This window comes from Anthonomus grandis, chromosome 15 (genome assembly GCF_022605725.1).
Source record: "Anthonomus grandis grandis chromosome 15, icAntGran1.3, whole genome shotgun sequence".
In the NCBI taxonomy this organism is placed as follows: Eukaryota; Metazoa; Arthropoda; class Insecta; order Coleoptera; family Curculionidae; genus Anthonomus; species Anthonomus grandis.
Genome location: NC_065560.1, coordinates 7,011,692 through 7,026,834, shown reverse-complemented (window position 1 = coordinate 7,026,834; position 15,143 = coordinate 7,011,692). Strand labels below are relative to the sequence as shown.

Below are 15,143 nucleotides of genomic sequence, written 5' to 3'. Positions count from 1 at the left end.
CGGTTGCTTATATACTCAGCTGACCATAATTCTGGAAGGTTCGTTGACTTTCAAGATGTCGTGCAATGTGCCACTTAACATTCCGAAATGACAGAGAATCAACTAGTTTCCCGGCGTTTCCGATATCCTTATATGAATATAAAACACCTGACTAAGGCCTTCTATCTGTCTTACTTCTGTGTCTAAAGAGGTTCAAAATCCAGGTAGTGACTGGTTTTTGAAACGGTCACTGGCACAATTTACGCCGTATTCTCACCCAAGGTATTAAGGACAACCCGGTGTGCCAGTGATAAGAAACTTAACAATATAACAATTCATACAATACTAGACTATTAGTAATATTTAATGCCTAATACTTAATTATTTGAAGATAAATTATTTTTTGAACCATGTAATAAATACTTCTACCAATTTCATGTTCATTATCATCTACTGTGGCGCGGTATTCAATTAAATTTCAACCTACACATATACTAGACCTTTATTAATTAATTTACAGCATGAAATATCGGCTCTTTCCACATGCTCTCATTGATTATACAACGGCGGATTAGGCAACTGAAACTCGACGAAACGCTTAATGAATCATATATGCGCACAGGCAAGCCGCTGGTACCTATTAATGGTACCATAGGAACAGGTAGTACTACCTGTGTGGAACTCGATGAGAAAACAAACGAACGACTGCAGCGACTGACCTTTCTTCACACTGGCAATAATTGTTTTAATTTCGTGGTATTCGCGAGAACAAAAGCGTTCCGGATCTGTTTTGTATGTTTTAACGTTTTCTGGTAAAATGTTTTTTTGAAAATTGGTTCTTCGGGGATGGTTTATGATCAGTGAATGAAGGATTCTTCGGGAGGGAAAGTAGCTAAAACAGGAAGTGACGGTTTTCGTTTTGTAATATATAACTGATTTTGCAATGGTTCTGGTAAGTATTAAAACAATAAGGTCTATCATATTGTAGGTTATTGTAGCTTAAGTGGTTGGTAGTTTGTTTAATAAAGAAACAGTTTAAAAATAGAGCTTGTGATTATATTATGCCTAATAAATTATTAATAATGTTATTTATTTATTCATGCATGGTTATACAATGTGTATTCATATAAATAAATATTGGGCAATTGTCAAACTAATTATGTAAAAAGAAAGTGCAATAATCATTAAAAATCTTTTACACAATGTACTTAGTAAAATATCGTTAAAAATGTCTTTAGCATTCAGACAGAAATAATTCTAAACTTAGTTGTGGAAGTTCAAAGTATGGTTTATTTATGAATTATTTCGTGAAAATTTCACAAGAACTAGAAGACCAATATAAGTTATACATATATCGCTAATATGTGCATTTTTGCGTTAATAAGAAAAATTGTTTTATGATTTCTTTTAATATCATAATAATTTCCAAAATGAAAATTGTTCGATGCGGTTGTGACAAATAACTCAAAAAATTTGCACTTAAAAAAAAACTAAAATTAAAGCTTATAAAAAAGCAAGAAAATTACCTTTAATTTATTGATGTAATGCGATAGTTAATGAGAAATAGGTATTAAAAATTAGCTGTTCGCAGGTAATGCAGGTATATAAAATTAAAAGCATTCAAGGTCTCAAAATTCAATTACCTAAAAAAGCATTAAATTTTTGAAAAAAGTTATTCGATTTTTTTAGTACTTAAAAATATCTTTAAAATGGCGGTGGTCAAAAGATTGATTTGACTAAAATTTTAAATTAAAGGTAGAATATTTTATTTTATTTAAATCTGTTTAACAAGTTTGACTAGTTTAAAATGGATACTTTTGAAAATGTCGAGGTGAAATCGAGCAAGACATTTGTAATAATCGAACTCTTGAAAGCAATGACAACGGCGTCTGCAACTGTAAGTAATAATGTAGAAGAAACTTCGACTCAACCTGAAAACACACAACAGGACTAGGAAATATACTGGACCGACGCACTTAGTAGACAATCGCTACCAAAAGTGAACCTATACAAAAAACTTGGCAAAATAATAAGGATTGTGAATAACCATATACTGCCAAACTATGTTGAAGCTGATACACTAGACAGCCTGCATATACTGCACTGGGTTATTGTGCAGCTGCTGCAATAGCTATGGAACTGAAGTTCATTAGTTATACATTAAAAGGGTTAAAGAGGTATTACGAATCTATCATAACAACAAAAATAGTTCAAAGCATTTAGCTCATTGCTTGGTAACTTTTTCGGTATATATCTTTGTTGTATCTTGCCAGGTAGACTATGCAACACTTCTGCTATTGAGTGAAGAATAAGTATACATGACTTCTAACGCCAGGATTATGTCGGCAGTATCGTGTCGAACGACTAGCCGACGTCAGGAAAGTTGTTACTAGAAATGAAGGGTATTTTGCTCAACATCAAGTCATACCAACAAAAAACTAAAAAAAACTTGAAGTACATTGGTAAGGACCCACCTATACTAAGTGGCAAATGTTGCTATGGATGTCAGGTGCAAGAAACCATACAACACTTGACTGGAGCCGGCCAGACATTCGCTACGACAGAATAAAAAGAGAGGCACGATTCAGTCGGAAAAATACTGCGTCAAGAGCTGGCAAAGCCCCTAAGATTCACCCAAGAGGACAATCTGCCCTACTACAAGTAGGCATAAGAAAGCTCGATCAACAACAAATAGAGAAGCTACGAAAATACTTTCATTTAAAGGAAAACATAAATTTCCATGGCACATACACGGTAGATTTTATAGAAGTCTGTATAATGCGTCTATAGATAAGCAAGCTTCATTTAGATGGCTGACGCAGGGGGATATCCAAGGTCAGAAAATGAAGGAGTCTTAATTGCCTTACAAGACCAAGTTGTTAAAACGAAAGACTATAGCAAGTACCTACTAAAAGGGAAGGTTTAAAATGATAGATGTAGAAAATGTGGTGAAAAACCCGAAACGATAAATCATATAAGATCAGGTAAACTTGCAGAAACAAAATACGTAAAGTAGAATATATCGTATATCTAAAACTCCTCAAAGCGTGCCAAATGCAAAACGAAGAGTCAGTATAAACATAAACACAGTACATACACCTGTAAAAAATTAAACACACCTGTAAAATTTTAAAATAGACTGAGACCAAGGGATACTAACGAATTAAACAATACAACACTACAGGCAGATATGACTGTAACAAAAACAATAAAACAACTTTCCTGATGGACGCTATCCCCAATAATCACAACATTAAGCTAAAGAAAGAAGAATAAGTCCAAAAATATGAACCTCTGAGAGAAGAAATGGACAAGATTGACACTGTCTTACTGATTATCTAAATCGTTGGCGTTATATCTAAAAACTTAAAAGATGAACTTTCTACAGTGCAAAATTCAATAATCCTCTAGCCAACGAGCATGGTAAAGTCCTTTCTCAGTGATAACTCCAGTTGGTTATCATGTTATCAACTATTATTTTATTGACAGCTGCTCGGAGAAATTTTGACTGTACTATTGCTTCAAGTTCTTTAACCAGGAGGTTCTTCGACTTCCTGTACTGCACTTGTCTATGACTTTTCCCCCTATAATAAAGTGTAAGATTTCATATTTCTCCAAGAATCTTATACTGATAAAATGACTCTAATTTGCATCGTTTGATACCTTTAACTTCTTCAAAATCTTCGGCCATGCGATTGAGAAAAGTGTTGCTACAAATTCTACCTACCTAACTGGTTTTTAGTAATCGCCGGAATATCCACGTCTGGAATGATTCTAGCGAGTCTATGCTTCTATGCCGTGCAAAAGAACTGAAAAAACCTGGCAGTGGACTATCCTCATTAGATACTTCAGCATCAAGTCGTCAGTACTCCCTTCATTTTTACAAAAGCAGCTCCAGCTTCCGCTATTCTCGTTTTGATCTCCACAGTTGGGTCCCGCTGATCATTGATGTTGCTATCAAAATACTGATACTGAGAATTTCAAACAATAGAACCCTATTTAAGCCTCGATCAATCTTGTTTAAAAGAACATTAAAAAATAGTTTAAAAAGAAGTGGGTCAAGATTAGAACCCTGAAGAACCCTGAATTGGGATGAAGCTGTGTGACTTAAATTCTTCAATTTCTATAAGCTGCGATCAATTTCGATCGATAAGGTATGAGTTGAGCAGTTTTACCATAGTGCGCGAAAATCCAAAACGGTTGGCGAGTTTTTGTGGTAATATGTAGTGATCAATTTGGTCTAAGGCTTTGCTAAAGTCAGTGTAAATAGCATCCAGTTTACCTGTGTCATTTAGAACTTTGCAAACTGCTATCATATAAGAATCCATGCTGATCAACTGGGATTTAAGATAAATGATTCGTGATAAAGAATGGTTTCGATAATTTCAGAAAAAATACAAATGATTGATATAGGTGAGTAATTTTCAAATCTGGGATCATGAACCAAGACTTGCTTGCAGTAATAATATCATCAGAAGTAATTCCGCATTTAGCACAAAATTTAGAATACTTATCAATCAATTCTGGGCACTTGTTATGAAGAATAGAGAAAAGTATATATTAATAAGAGGTTCCGTGCTCATCCCTCTTAAGAAATTAACTTATGGATGGCAAGGTCATATGACAATTTCTAAGAGTTCATTATAGCTTGTCATTCTGGATATTTTCTTTGGTTCTCTAGTCTGGGTAGTTTACTAGCTTCTGAAGTATGAAGGAGCTGAATATGTCCTGCTTTACAGTAGTACGATCCAAAGGTAAATATTGCTTCTCTGGTCCGTTTAAGCCATGGTCATTCATTTAGGTCTAATGAACTTTTTTTTTATTTTAAATTGTTGAAGTGGATGAGTGAGGCTTTCTTTATTAGTAGAAGTTCAATTGTAGCAGGTCAATATGTTTTGTACAGGGTTTTTAATTCTCTGTAATTTTTTATAGCTATGTTTTCAACGTAAAGTTCACAATTAGCATCAATTTCCAGAATGTAGGTCTCATTCAACGGAATATTGTATTTGTTGTTATTACAAATCTGGATATCTGCGATTGGTTGCAGTATAAGTAACATACATTTTTATTTGTCCAGGCTTTGTTGTAGTCAATTTGGATTTGGGTCTGGTGGCATTGTGATGGGGTTGCGCTGAATTTCAATATCTGTATTCTTGGTTTTTGTAACTGGTGATCTGTTGATTTTTAGTGTAACTACTCCTATAAGTAAACCAACAGTTGTCAAACAAGGAAAGAATCATATTATGCAGAATAGCAAAAATTTTTATTAGTAAGGGATTCCATAGTTTTCGTAGCTGATCGAATTAGTATTCACTGTAACTTGAGAAATGCTAAAAATGTGGACTAATGCCAGTGCAAAAAAGCAAATATGAACTGTAATAAATGTGTTTCGAATTTTACTTAGAAATATGGTGCTTTAAGATTAAATTTGAAGTCATCCCTAGTATCACTTACTCATCGTGCAACTCCACCTAGCTTCCTGCAAATAATTTTTGCATTTAGTCAAAGAGAATGAAAAACCAGTTAAACATTTGGAGATGCATTTTAGTCAATGGTATTCAGCAATTCGTTACAAGATTTATATCGATATCTCGATGATTAGAAAATAATCTAAGCTAATAGAAGGAATAACTCATCAGTCGTTAGATTCGAAGTCAGAAAAGTTAAACGAGAACGTCATCGTCAAAACCATAAAGTAAAATATTAAAAATGCGCAAAGTAAGACGCGCAAGTAGACGCCCTCTGAACAGTGAAATAATACTCTTGCAAAAAATCCACAAGCAAAGTCAAATAGGTCAAACTGGACAGAGTATTATTATAACGATATTGGAAACACTTAAAATATCAGCTGTTTTTCATCATTCCGGAATGACACAAGTGTCAGCCGAGTATATATTAAGGACCCGCATCGCCGCTAGGAGGCAGTTGACAGTTCAGTGAAGTGAAGTTAGGAATATTGGCGCAATATTTAAATCGAACTTATAAATAGTACATAAATATTTTCAGTATTGTAACTGTGTAAATAAATAAGTTGTCTATTTTCGTACATCAATTGTTTTAATTCACACCTAACGCACGGTAAAAGCGCTACAGCATTATCAAGCAAGCAAGCTTTGATGAAGATGCAAACAAGCGTTAAAATGTCCTCGGTAAAATAAATTTTTCCTTAATATATGCATCTACATGTCCTTTCTGCCCGCTACCTTTATTGCTAAATGAAAAACAATTTACACATCTACCGCCACATTTCATGTCAAGCGTCAATTCCTTATAATTTATGTTGATTGAAACCGCAAATCGAATTCTATTTACTTAATTTTTGCAAATTGTTAAGTTACATATTATACCGGGCGACATGGATTATAAAATTGAAAACAAATAGTCGTTAACCTAAGCTAATTAGTGATAAATTACTTATTTACAACAAAAAGTCATGTCAGAACAAAACGGTTGTCAGTATATTTGTTATTTTCAAAATATAAAAAAAAACACTTAATTCATTTCACGGACTATTAAAAACAATTAGGCAATTAATTTGAATATAAGCTTGCCTAATCGTACCATCGAAACAGCATTCTTATTTTATCGAAAACAACAAAAAACTGTACGTCGCTTACTTGGGTTTTTAATTGGTAAGCAGATAAGTCAATTAGGAAATTACCATTAGCAACCATTATCGTTTTTATTGCTTAACGTCTCATCTGCAAATGTGTGACATACGTCACATGTATTTTGAAGAAACGCTTTTTATTCATAATTAATTTACTCGTGAATAATTTTAAAAATAAAACAAAATAACATGTCATAGAGTTAATGTACAGTAAAATAGATACAAAAAAAATCTAGATTTTAAACTTGTTTTATTACGTTTTCTGTCATAAGTAGCTAATGACATTATTTTCCAAATTATACGATAATTTACAACAACTTAAATAATAATTTACAAGCCATTTAATTTCCTGTTAATAAAGTCATTAGGTAGTTAATTAGTTCTAGGGTTTTTAATTTTCTTTAGGATTATACTTTATTGGGCACTCAAAACAGATATTTGCCAGACGTGTATATTCATAATTTTATCAAGGGCATATCTAAGCAGTGTTTTCCTCCTTATAATTGTTTTTTATTCAAAATATTTCCTAGCACGTAGCAAAATTTGTTTATCCATAACTCAAGGCAACTTAAGAAATGTTATTGAAGCAGTTACGTCCGTAAATAATGGAGGTTTCGTGTACATAACAACTTATAGAAATGTAGTATAATGATAATGTCAACGCAAATCCGACCGAACTTTTGTATTTTTCTATTGGGTACTACTTGTAAAACATTATTTGTTGCCTATTATGGCTAAATTGAATAATATTTTCCCTTCATACATGGGACTAGTCTGAATTATGAATTATCTTACGAGTCCTTGGCCTTAAATATATACTTGTCACAGTAAATTTGTGAACATTAAAAAAACAAAACATGATGTATGTACATCTGTACGTAAACTTATTGTAAACTACTCATATATTTTTAGATTGCAGCCCTTCAGCTAATAAGGTAATCAAATTAGAACGATGGAATGCGCCAACAACAAAGTTCGTACAATTTGTGAAGACAAATTCATGAGAAAGCTAACCCTGCCATCAATATGTAACGAACCCAGAAAAAGTATCCAGAAAGAAAAGAAAAAAAGTTTTAAATACATGTTCAGCAAAATCCGACTGAAAAAATGCGTTTCCGCCACTATATCGAAGCCGTTTCCCACTTACCATGTGGCGTACTTGGGCAACGTCATTACTGGATGGGCCAAAGGTATGTATTACTTACCTGAGGTTAAATATTAATTATTCTGGAACGCTCCCTCTTCTTCCAGGTGAAGGTTGTATAGAAAAACCACTGACAACGTTATGGCGTAACTACATTAAGTCTTCGGGACCGGATGTGTCCATGACACTGACCGTTTGTGGAGGAGGGTTAAAGGCGGTCACAAAAAATCATGGACTAACTGAATATTGGGCTCATCGACTTACCACCTGTGAAGCACCTGCGGGGTTTCCAAGGTTATTTTGCTGGGTTTATAGACATGAAGGTACGAAACATTTTTTTGACGGTTTTTTTTGGTTCTTTGATAGATGATCTTGATAGTACTCCGTAGATCATCAAAAAAATTGTTTTTGATGTATAGAGCATATACACCTTCTAGATGTTTTTGTATCCTTTTAGAGCTTCTTTGATATCTACATTATGTTTGGGTTCACATAGTGTATGTCCTTAACTAAATGCTCTAGTTTTTCATGGATTGCAGCCCCTATTCCTTTTTGTGGTCTCATGAATGTCATAAGTGAAAATATACGATTTTTTTGGTGGCTAGTTCCTAGAGAAATTCTTGGTATCTATATTGTTCGAAGATGTGCTACTAATAAGAATAATCATCATCTACTCATACTTTTGCCAGGGATCACTTTTCTCTCCCAAATTTTACAGAACACTCTTTTCTTTGTGCCTAGAAGAGATAGAAATATTTAACTAATTTTAGGCAGTTGATTGCGTGGTTCTTCTAAAATTTCCATAAGTCTTTTAGGCTTTCCTACTCCTAGGATACAACCTCAACTGCCTCAAAATGATGGAAATAATGTACTACATCCAGGAATCATATTTCGCTCCTAAATTTCACAGAAAATCAACCTCTTTCAACCTTTCCTGTGTGCCTGGAAGTGAAAGAAATATTTAAACAGTTCCAGGCAATTGATGGAGGCGTTCTTCTAAAATTTCCAAAAGTCTTTTAGGGTTTCCTGGACTAAGGATACAATCTCAACTACCTGGAAATGATGGAAATAAAGTACTACTTCCAGGAATCACTTTTCGCTCCTATAAATTTCACAAAAAACGAACCTCTTTCAACCTTCCCTGTGTGCCTGGAACAGACAGAAATATTTAAACAGTTCTTCTCTATTTAAACTTTTAGGCTTTCCTACTCTTAGGATACAACTTTAACTGCCTCAAAATGGTGGAAATAAAGTACTACTTCCAGGAATCACTTTTCGCTCCTAAATTTCACAGAAAACGAACCTCTTTCAGCCTTCCCTGTGTGCCTGGAAGAGACAGAAATATTTAAACAAATCCAGGCAATTCATGGAGGCGTTTTTCTAAAATTTCCATAAGTCTCTTAGGCTTTTCGGGACTTGGGATACCATCTTAACTGCCTGGAAATGATAAAAATAATTATTTACTTCCAGGAATCACTTTTCCTTTCTAAATTGCACAGAAAACGAACCTCTTTCAACCTTCCCTGTGTGCCTGAAAGAGATAGAAGTATTTTAACAATTTCATGCAGTTGATTGGAGTGGTTCTCCTGAAATTTCATAAAGTCTTTCAGACTTTTCTGTACTTAGGGCACAATTTCAACTGCCTGGAAATGTGATTAATTATGGCAAACTATTTTTATTATTAGAATTTAAGACTTAAACTATACTAATTCTAGTTTAAGACTGTTAAGTAGTGAAACAAATTCAAATCTTAATCAGTGATTAAGCTGTCATCAAAACTTCTTTTTTATCTATATGGTGTGAATGTTTTACAATCCTTAGTATTTTTTTCCCAAAGACAACTGCTGGTTCGGGTTTCGTCAGCGCACTAATGTACTTATGATGCAATTTACCATCTATTCCATGACTGGTATTCCCAGATGAATGGTCAATGTCTGGTTACGATTGCAATTTTTTTTGATCTATGAAAGGAATTTGATCGTGTTGATCACAGATTTTGACTACGCTGAAGCTTGATAGTTATATTTTTAAAGGCACCTGTTCTTGGTCGACAACAGAGTTTGTGCATAGGATCTAAATTCTGTAACTACCAGCATATCATTTGGTTTAGATCATTAATATAGATCATTAATATAGGAAAGGTTCTTTCCTATATTAATGACATTACTCGTTGAGTATTCAACCTATCTGCGTCAAATAACTATTTATAGGACAGGTTTTCCGAAGTTATTTTGCTAGGTTTATAGACATGAAGTTACCAACAATTTCTTTTTGTTTAAATCAACGGCTCTGAATGCCAAGTTTCCAAAAGGTCAACAGTTTTCAAGAGGTCTTTTGACAGCTGATCTAGTGTGTTCTGAAGATCATCAAGGAAGTGCTTAATTGATTTATGTACTTTACGTTTTAGATTAAATAGTGTACATCTTCAGCCAAATGTTCTAGTTTGCTAGATTGATAGTTCCAAGGGATCTTCTTGATCTCTATTATTAATAAGATGTGATATTGCAGCTGATTTTGAAGCTCAAAACATAAAGTCAAAGCGCTCCTTGCTGGCTTGTTAGTAGGCGACAAATAATTGTGACTGAAACCCTTTTCATGGGCAAATCTTCAAATTATATCCTCTGAATTGAACTCTATAAGATGATTGGAATATCATAATTCCATGATCAGAATTTATCAGTGGTTCTACGACGGTTTTCGCGTACCAGAGCATCGATCTTGTCAACGTTTTCGTCACTTCTCGATGTTGATGCTTAATGGAGTTGATCATCAGTTGACATTTCTCCCTTTTTGAATTGTGAAAATCATTATGGTGTTACTTATGTATTTTTTATCATTATTAGAGTATATACCTTGTCTTGAAAAAGTGCAGACTTGTTTAATGATAATAGATCTATGATGCCACCATTAATAGAAAAGAATCCAATGGATCCAAGTATCTTAAAATTAGAAGTAGTTCATCCCATCATAAGTAATAAAAAAAAACTGAAAACCTTTTCGATTTGGTATCAGAGAGCTATTTTTAGATGTGAGAATAATCCGCACCCTCTATTGGAACCAAATTTCCGAAGTACGTCTCATATGGAAGTGAAACAGAAGAATTTCCAAAAATAAGTAAGGCAAGGATGCATTTTGTCACCAATGCTTTTTTAATATGTACGTGGAAACAGCATTTCACAAGCACTTTTTCGAAATTAAAGTTACCGGCATTCCTACGAACAACATTAGATACGCTGATAATACTGTGATCTTAGCTGACACAGCGGATGATCAGTCACTATTTAATGCAGTAAATGATAGAAGCAGTTTGTTAAAAGACTTCGACAAATGGACCTTTTGGAACGCCTAAAATGAGTTGAGAGAGTTAGACACGAAAAAGTTATGAGAATATAGCAAAACTAGAATACAGAGTATAATTGTTGGAGACAATCAAAAAGAGGAAAATGCATATTTTGCACACATAATGAGAGGGGTCAGATATGAGTTTCCACAGCCAATATTAGAAGGGAAAATTGAAAGAAAAAAAGGTGTTGATCGTGGGAAGACGGAAATTAAAGACTTTAAATCACTATAAGGGATGCTGCAAATGACTGAATGTACTTTTATTCATTCACGTAAAGCGGACGTTTTAAATATGTACATCAGTGTTTCTTAACTTAAATGTTGCAATAAAATCCATAACCAAATAAAAACTTCAATCCAACATTTTAGATTTAATTTAACTGGAGTCTAATCTGCATAAGATATCCAGTATTTCCAAACCCTGAAAACCGTAAGACGTTGGTCAAAATGAACTCCCAAGTCTCGACCCATAGTGACTAAGATACTATGGTAGCCATAGTTCAGTTTTGGTTTAGACTTCTAACGTTCTCTGGCTTCTTGCTTTATACAAATTTTCGTGTGAAACGTACCTTAAATAAAGCAACTAACGCATATCGTTTTCTAATTTAAATGGATCGAGATTAAGGTGGTGTATTTTTATCCACAATAAGTCTATAGATTTAAGAACACAGAACATATGCTACTTCTTTCAATTAAACATACATTTTTCAAAACAAAAAATAAAACCACTGCTAGTTTGGGTTTTATGAGGACACTAGTATTTATGATGCAATTTAGCATCTATTACATAACCGATGGTATTTCCAGGTTGGTCTGGTTTTACAACCTCAGTGCTTTTTTGATCTGTCAAAGGCATTTCATTGTGTTGATCACAGATTGTTGCTACACTAAAGCTTTGATGGTTATAAATCTTTTCTTCTCAAACTTTTACAATTGATTAAAACATTTAGAATATTTTCATTTTCACCGAATATGCAATTTTAGGTCGTAGATTAAAGCACGAACTTCGTTGCCACGCAGCTCTATGCTCCTCATCAGAAATGGCAGCACAGATCGCAAAGAATCTCAAGGAATATCTGACGCAAGCCCTTATCGAATACAAAAAGGAGAAAATCTCTCGACAGAATGCTCGACTTAGTTTAGTAAATCTTGTGACCGATGTTCAGAGTTTGCCTCAGAAAAAGCCCGCTAGTGCAAACGCTAAGTTTTACAATTATAGGTAACAATTACTTGTATTCACCCGATACAAGTCTAAACAATAATGTTTTTATTACAGGCCACCCCTAGAATGTTCCAAATCAGCTCCAAAACTGTCCAGTATAGAAGAAATCTTAGGCGAGGAAGAAATACCTAACGAACTTTTGACAAAAAATCAGCAGATGTATCGTAATATTCTAAAGACATACGAGAGAGAAAATGTAGCTTTGAGTGATAAGTATTCGTTAATAAAAACCTCAACTAATATCACCACCGAAGAGACTCCTAAAGCACCAAAGAAATCTGATAATGTAGACTTTAAAATTGGAGGACAAGTACATCCATCGACGCTCTCAAATGTAGAGCATCAGTTCAGTACACCAATACTCAGCAAAGGTTTTATAGAGCAGGAGCAAGTTTCATTAGTTCCAGTAGGAGAAGCTTCATTATCCGACTTTAGCTCCTTAAAGGTTTTTAAGAAAAAGAATGGGGAATGTGGTAATAATTCTGTGGGGTATAATTTTTACAATGAAACTGTTAGTCAATTAGATAGTATTTTTCAAGCACACTGCTCGTTTGAGGGGGTAGAAGAAGAAACTGTGGCATAGGTTAATATTTCTGGTGCGCTCTACAGCCATCTTATTGATGTAAGCTTTAATAGAACCTCATTGTCATCATTAAAGTTTACTGGTGATATATTTTTATGTATTTATAAAGTAATGATTTTTATTGTATGTAATGATACTGATATAAAAAATAATTTACTGTTTAAAAAAAAAACTAGAATAAGTAATAGGTAATTCGATCTGAACAACTTAGGTATAGGCAGATGTGATGGATGTATTAGATAAACGTTAATGTACTATAATTGCTGGAGTATTTTACATATTTTGTTAGACTGAAATTATTTGGTACATCACAGTGTATAGGATATAAGGAACAGGACTCTGAACCTATTTTACCAATTTTATAATAATTATGTCGTCACGTGTATTAATTAGGTGATTTTATTCATGTTGGAGATGTCAGAATTTATTTTATAAATAAATCGACTATTTGTTTGGAAAAAGTGTCTTTTGATGTATTATTCCCAGTCTTTCACATAATTCGCACGAAATAATTTTGACTAAATGATTAAAAAAATTATCTTCTGATAACACATGGATTCCTTCAATTTGGGTCAAACTGTAGTTAGAAAAGGAGGAACACTATATAGTTCTCTTCTTGACTTGTAACTTAGGATTGTTATTGAAAGTTTTTGCATATTGATTTCGGCACCCAAGACATTAACTAACAGAGCGTTTAATTATACCCTAGGCTGAATTCTCATCCAATAATTTAAATATAACGATCGTGTAAAGTAAGTGTTAGACATTTATGGCAGAAAACTACTTATCTCTTTTTTACTAAAGACTGACTGATCCTTTCTCTCAAATAAATATGGCATTATACCCTCTCAGAATACACATACCCCAGAAAGGAATACCATATATATCTTAACTGCGATTGTTGCGACTCACTTATAGGCATATATAGTAGACTGTACTACCTAACTCAGCAGCAGAATATCCTGAAGAGAGTCTTTATATATGGGGAATTAAATTAAGATCTTCATTCTATTAGTACTACGGCAATTATTGAATCAGTACCTAAGTCTCATGCGAGATAATACCGAAGTGCATTACGTCTTTGTCGATTTAATGAAAGCTGATTGGGGTGTTCCTTAGATCAACATCCTTTACATCATTTATTACTAGGGTAAGTCGAGTAATTTTTTTTTCTTTTACGTTAAATTGTGTCTCTTCTTATTTTGTTTCTTTACAGTCTGGCCTTGATAAATGGTAAATATTTAAGATCGAAATAACCTTGATTTAAGTAATTAAACATATATTATAAACAGGCCCGAAACATTTGGTTAAAAAATGTTTACGGAGTTTATTCAATATCAGTTTTACTGCCTTAAACTCCATTTTGCAGTAATACATTTATCATGTATGAAGAATGTATACCAACAATGCATTTTAAACTTGTACTATTACTGGCAAATAAATTTATTTATTATTATTATTATTATTAATATTTATAGTAAGTCTCAGAAATCTAGTGAATGGGATAATTAACATTCTCTGTTGACCCATATTTATATTACGCAGGGTGCATTTAAAGTCAATGGGATATCTATTGTAAATTCAAGTTGTAAAGTCTTTCTCTATACAATTAACAAGGCAAGATAATTGATCACCAATCAGTTTACAACCACAGAATTTCATAGGTAGCTATGTTTTTCAATCACTATCATATATTTTGTTCGAAATGAGAATGACAATTCTAAAGAAGTTGTTCTATTGGCATAAGTTGCTAAACGTAAAGTCTTTTGTTAAATTTTTACGTGATTCCACCGACATTCCTGAAAAAGTGACTTTTGAGGACAAAACCTATTTAGGTTCTTAAAAGGTTGCTGATGGATTAGCTAATTTTTTCAGGTCAGTGTTTGTAATTGGCACGGACTTTCTGACTGTTCACCAACGATGCCCATATCATTTTTCTGCATCCAGATAATTGCCGAGTATGAAATTCTAACAGTGATTAGCAGGATTAAAGCAATTAAAACAATAGACACTGATCGCATTTCACCATATATCGTAAAGTCGTTATCATTTAAACATCCCTTTAATCTAATCATGAAAACCTCAACTTTAACAGATAGATAGAAGATTAGTAAAATTCTTCCTATTTACAAATCCGGCTCTTCACATGGAATAAAAAAATATTCTCCAAACACTAGTATCAGCTCTCCATATCAAAGGTCTTTGATTTGATTATCTTTGAGCGTTTTTTTTAGGATATTTCATGATAAGTCGCATTACTACA

The 15,143-nt window shown here is 33.4% G+C and overlaps 1 protein-coding gene across 1 annotated transcript; it reads left to right on the top strand.

The window, feature by feature from the left end:
- Positions 1-635: 635 nt before the first annotated feature.
- Positions 636-13,341, top strand: LOC126745212 (protein FAM43A). Its single transcript, XM_050452956.1, has 5 exons — positions 636-931; positions 7,502-7,779; positions 7,841-8,056; positions 12,060-12,294; positions 12,352-13,341. The coding sequence occupies exons 2-5, from the start codon at positions 7,542-7,544 to the stop codon at positions 12,878-12,880; spliced, it is 1,218 nt and encodes a 405-aa protein (XP_050308913.1). The 5' UTR covers positions 636-931; positions 7,502-7,541; the 3' UTR covers positions 12,881-13,341.
- Positions 13,342-15,143: the final 1,802 nt, after the last annotated feature.

Coding starts and splice junctions, on each gene's coding strand:
- LOC126745212 (XM_050452956.1), top strand. CDS start 7,542: ATGGAATGCGCCAACAACAAAGTTCGTACAATTTGTGAAGACAAATTC. Junction 7,780..7,840: donor CATTACTGGATGGGCCAAAG/GTATGTATTACT, acceptor CTCTTCTTCCAG/GTGAAGGTTGTATAGAAAAA. Junction 12,295..12,351: donor GCTAAGTTTTACAATTATAG/GTAACAATTACT, acceptor TTTTTATTACAG/GCCACCCCTAGAATGTTCCA.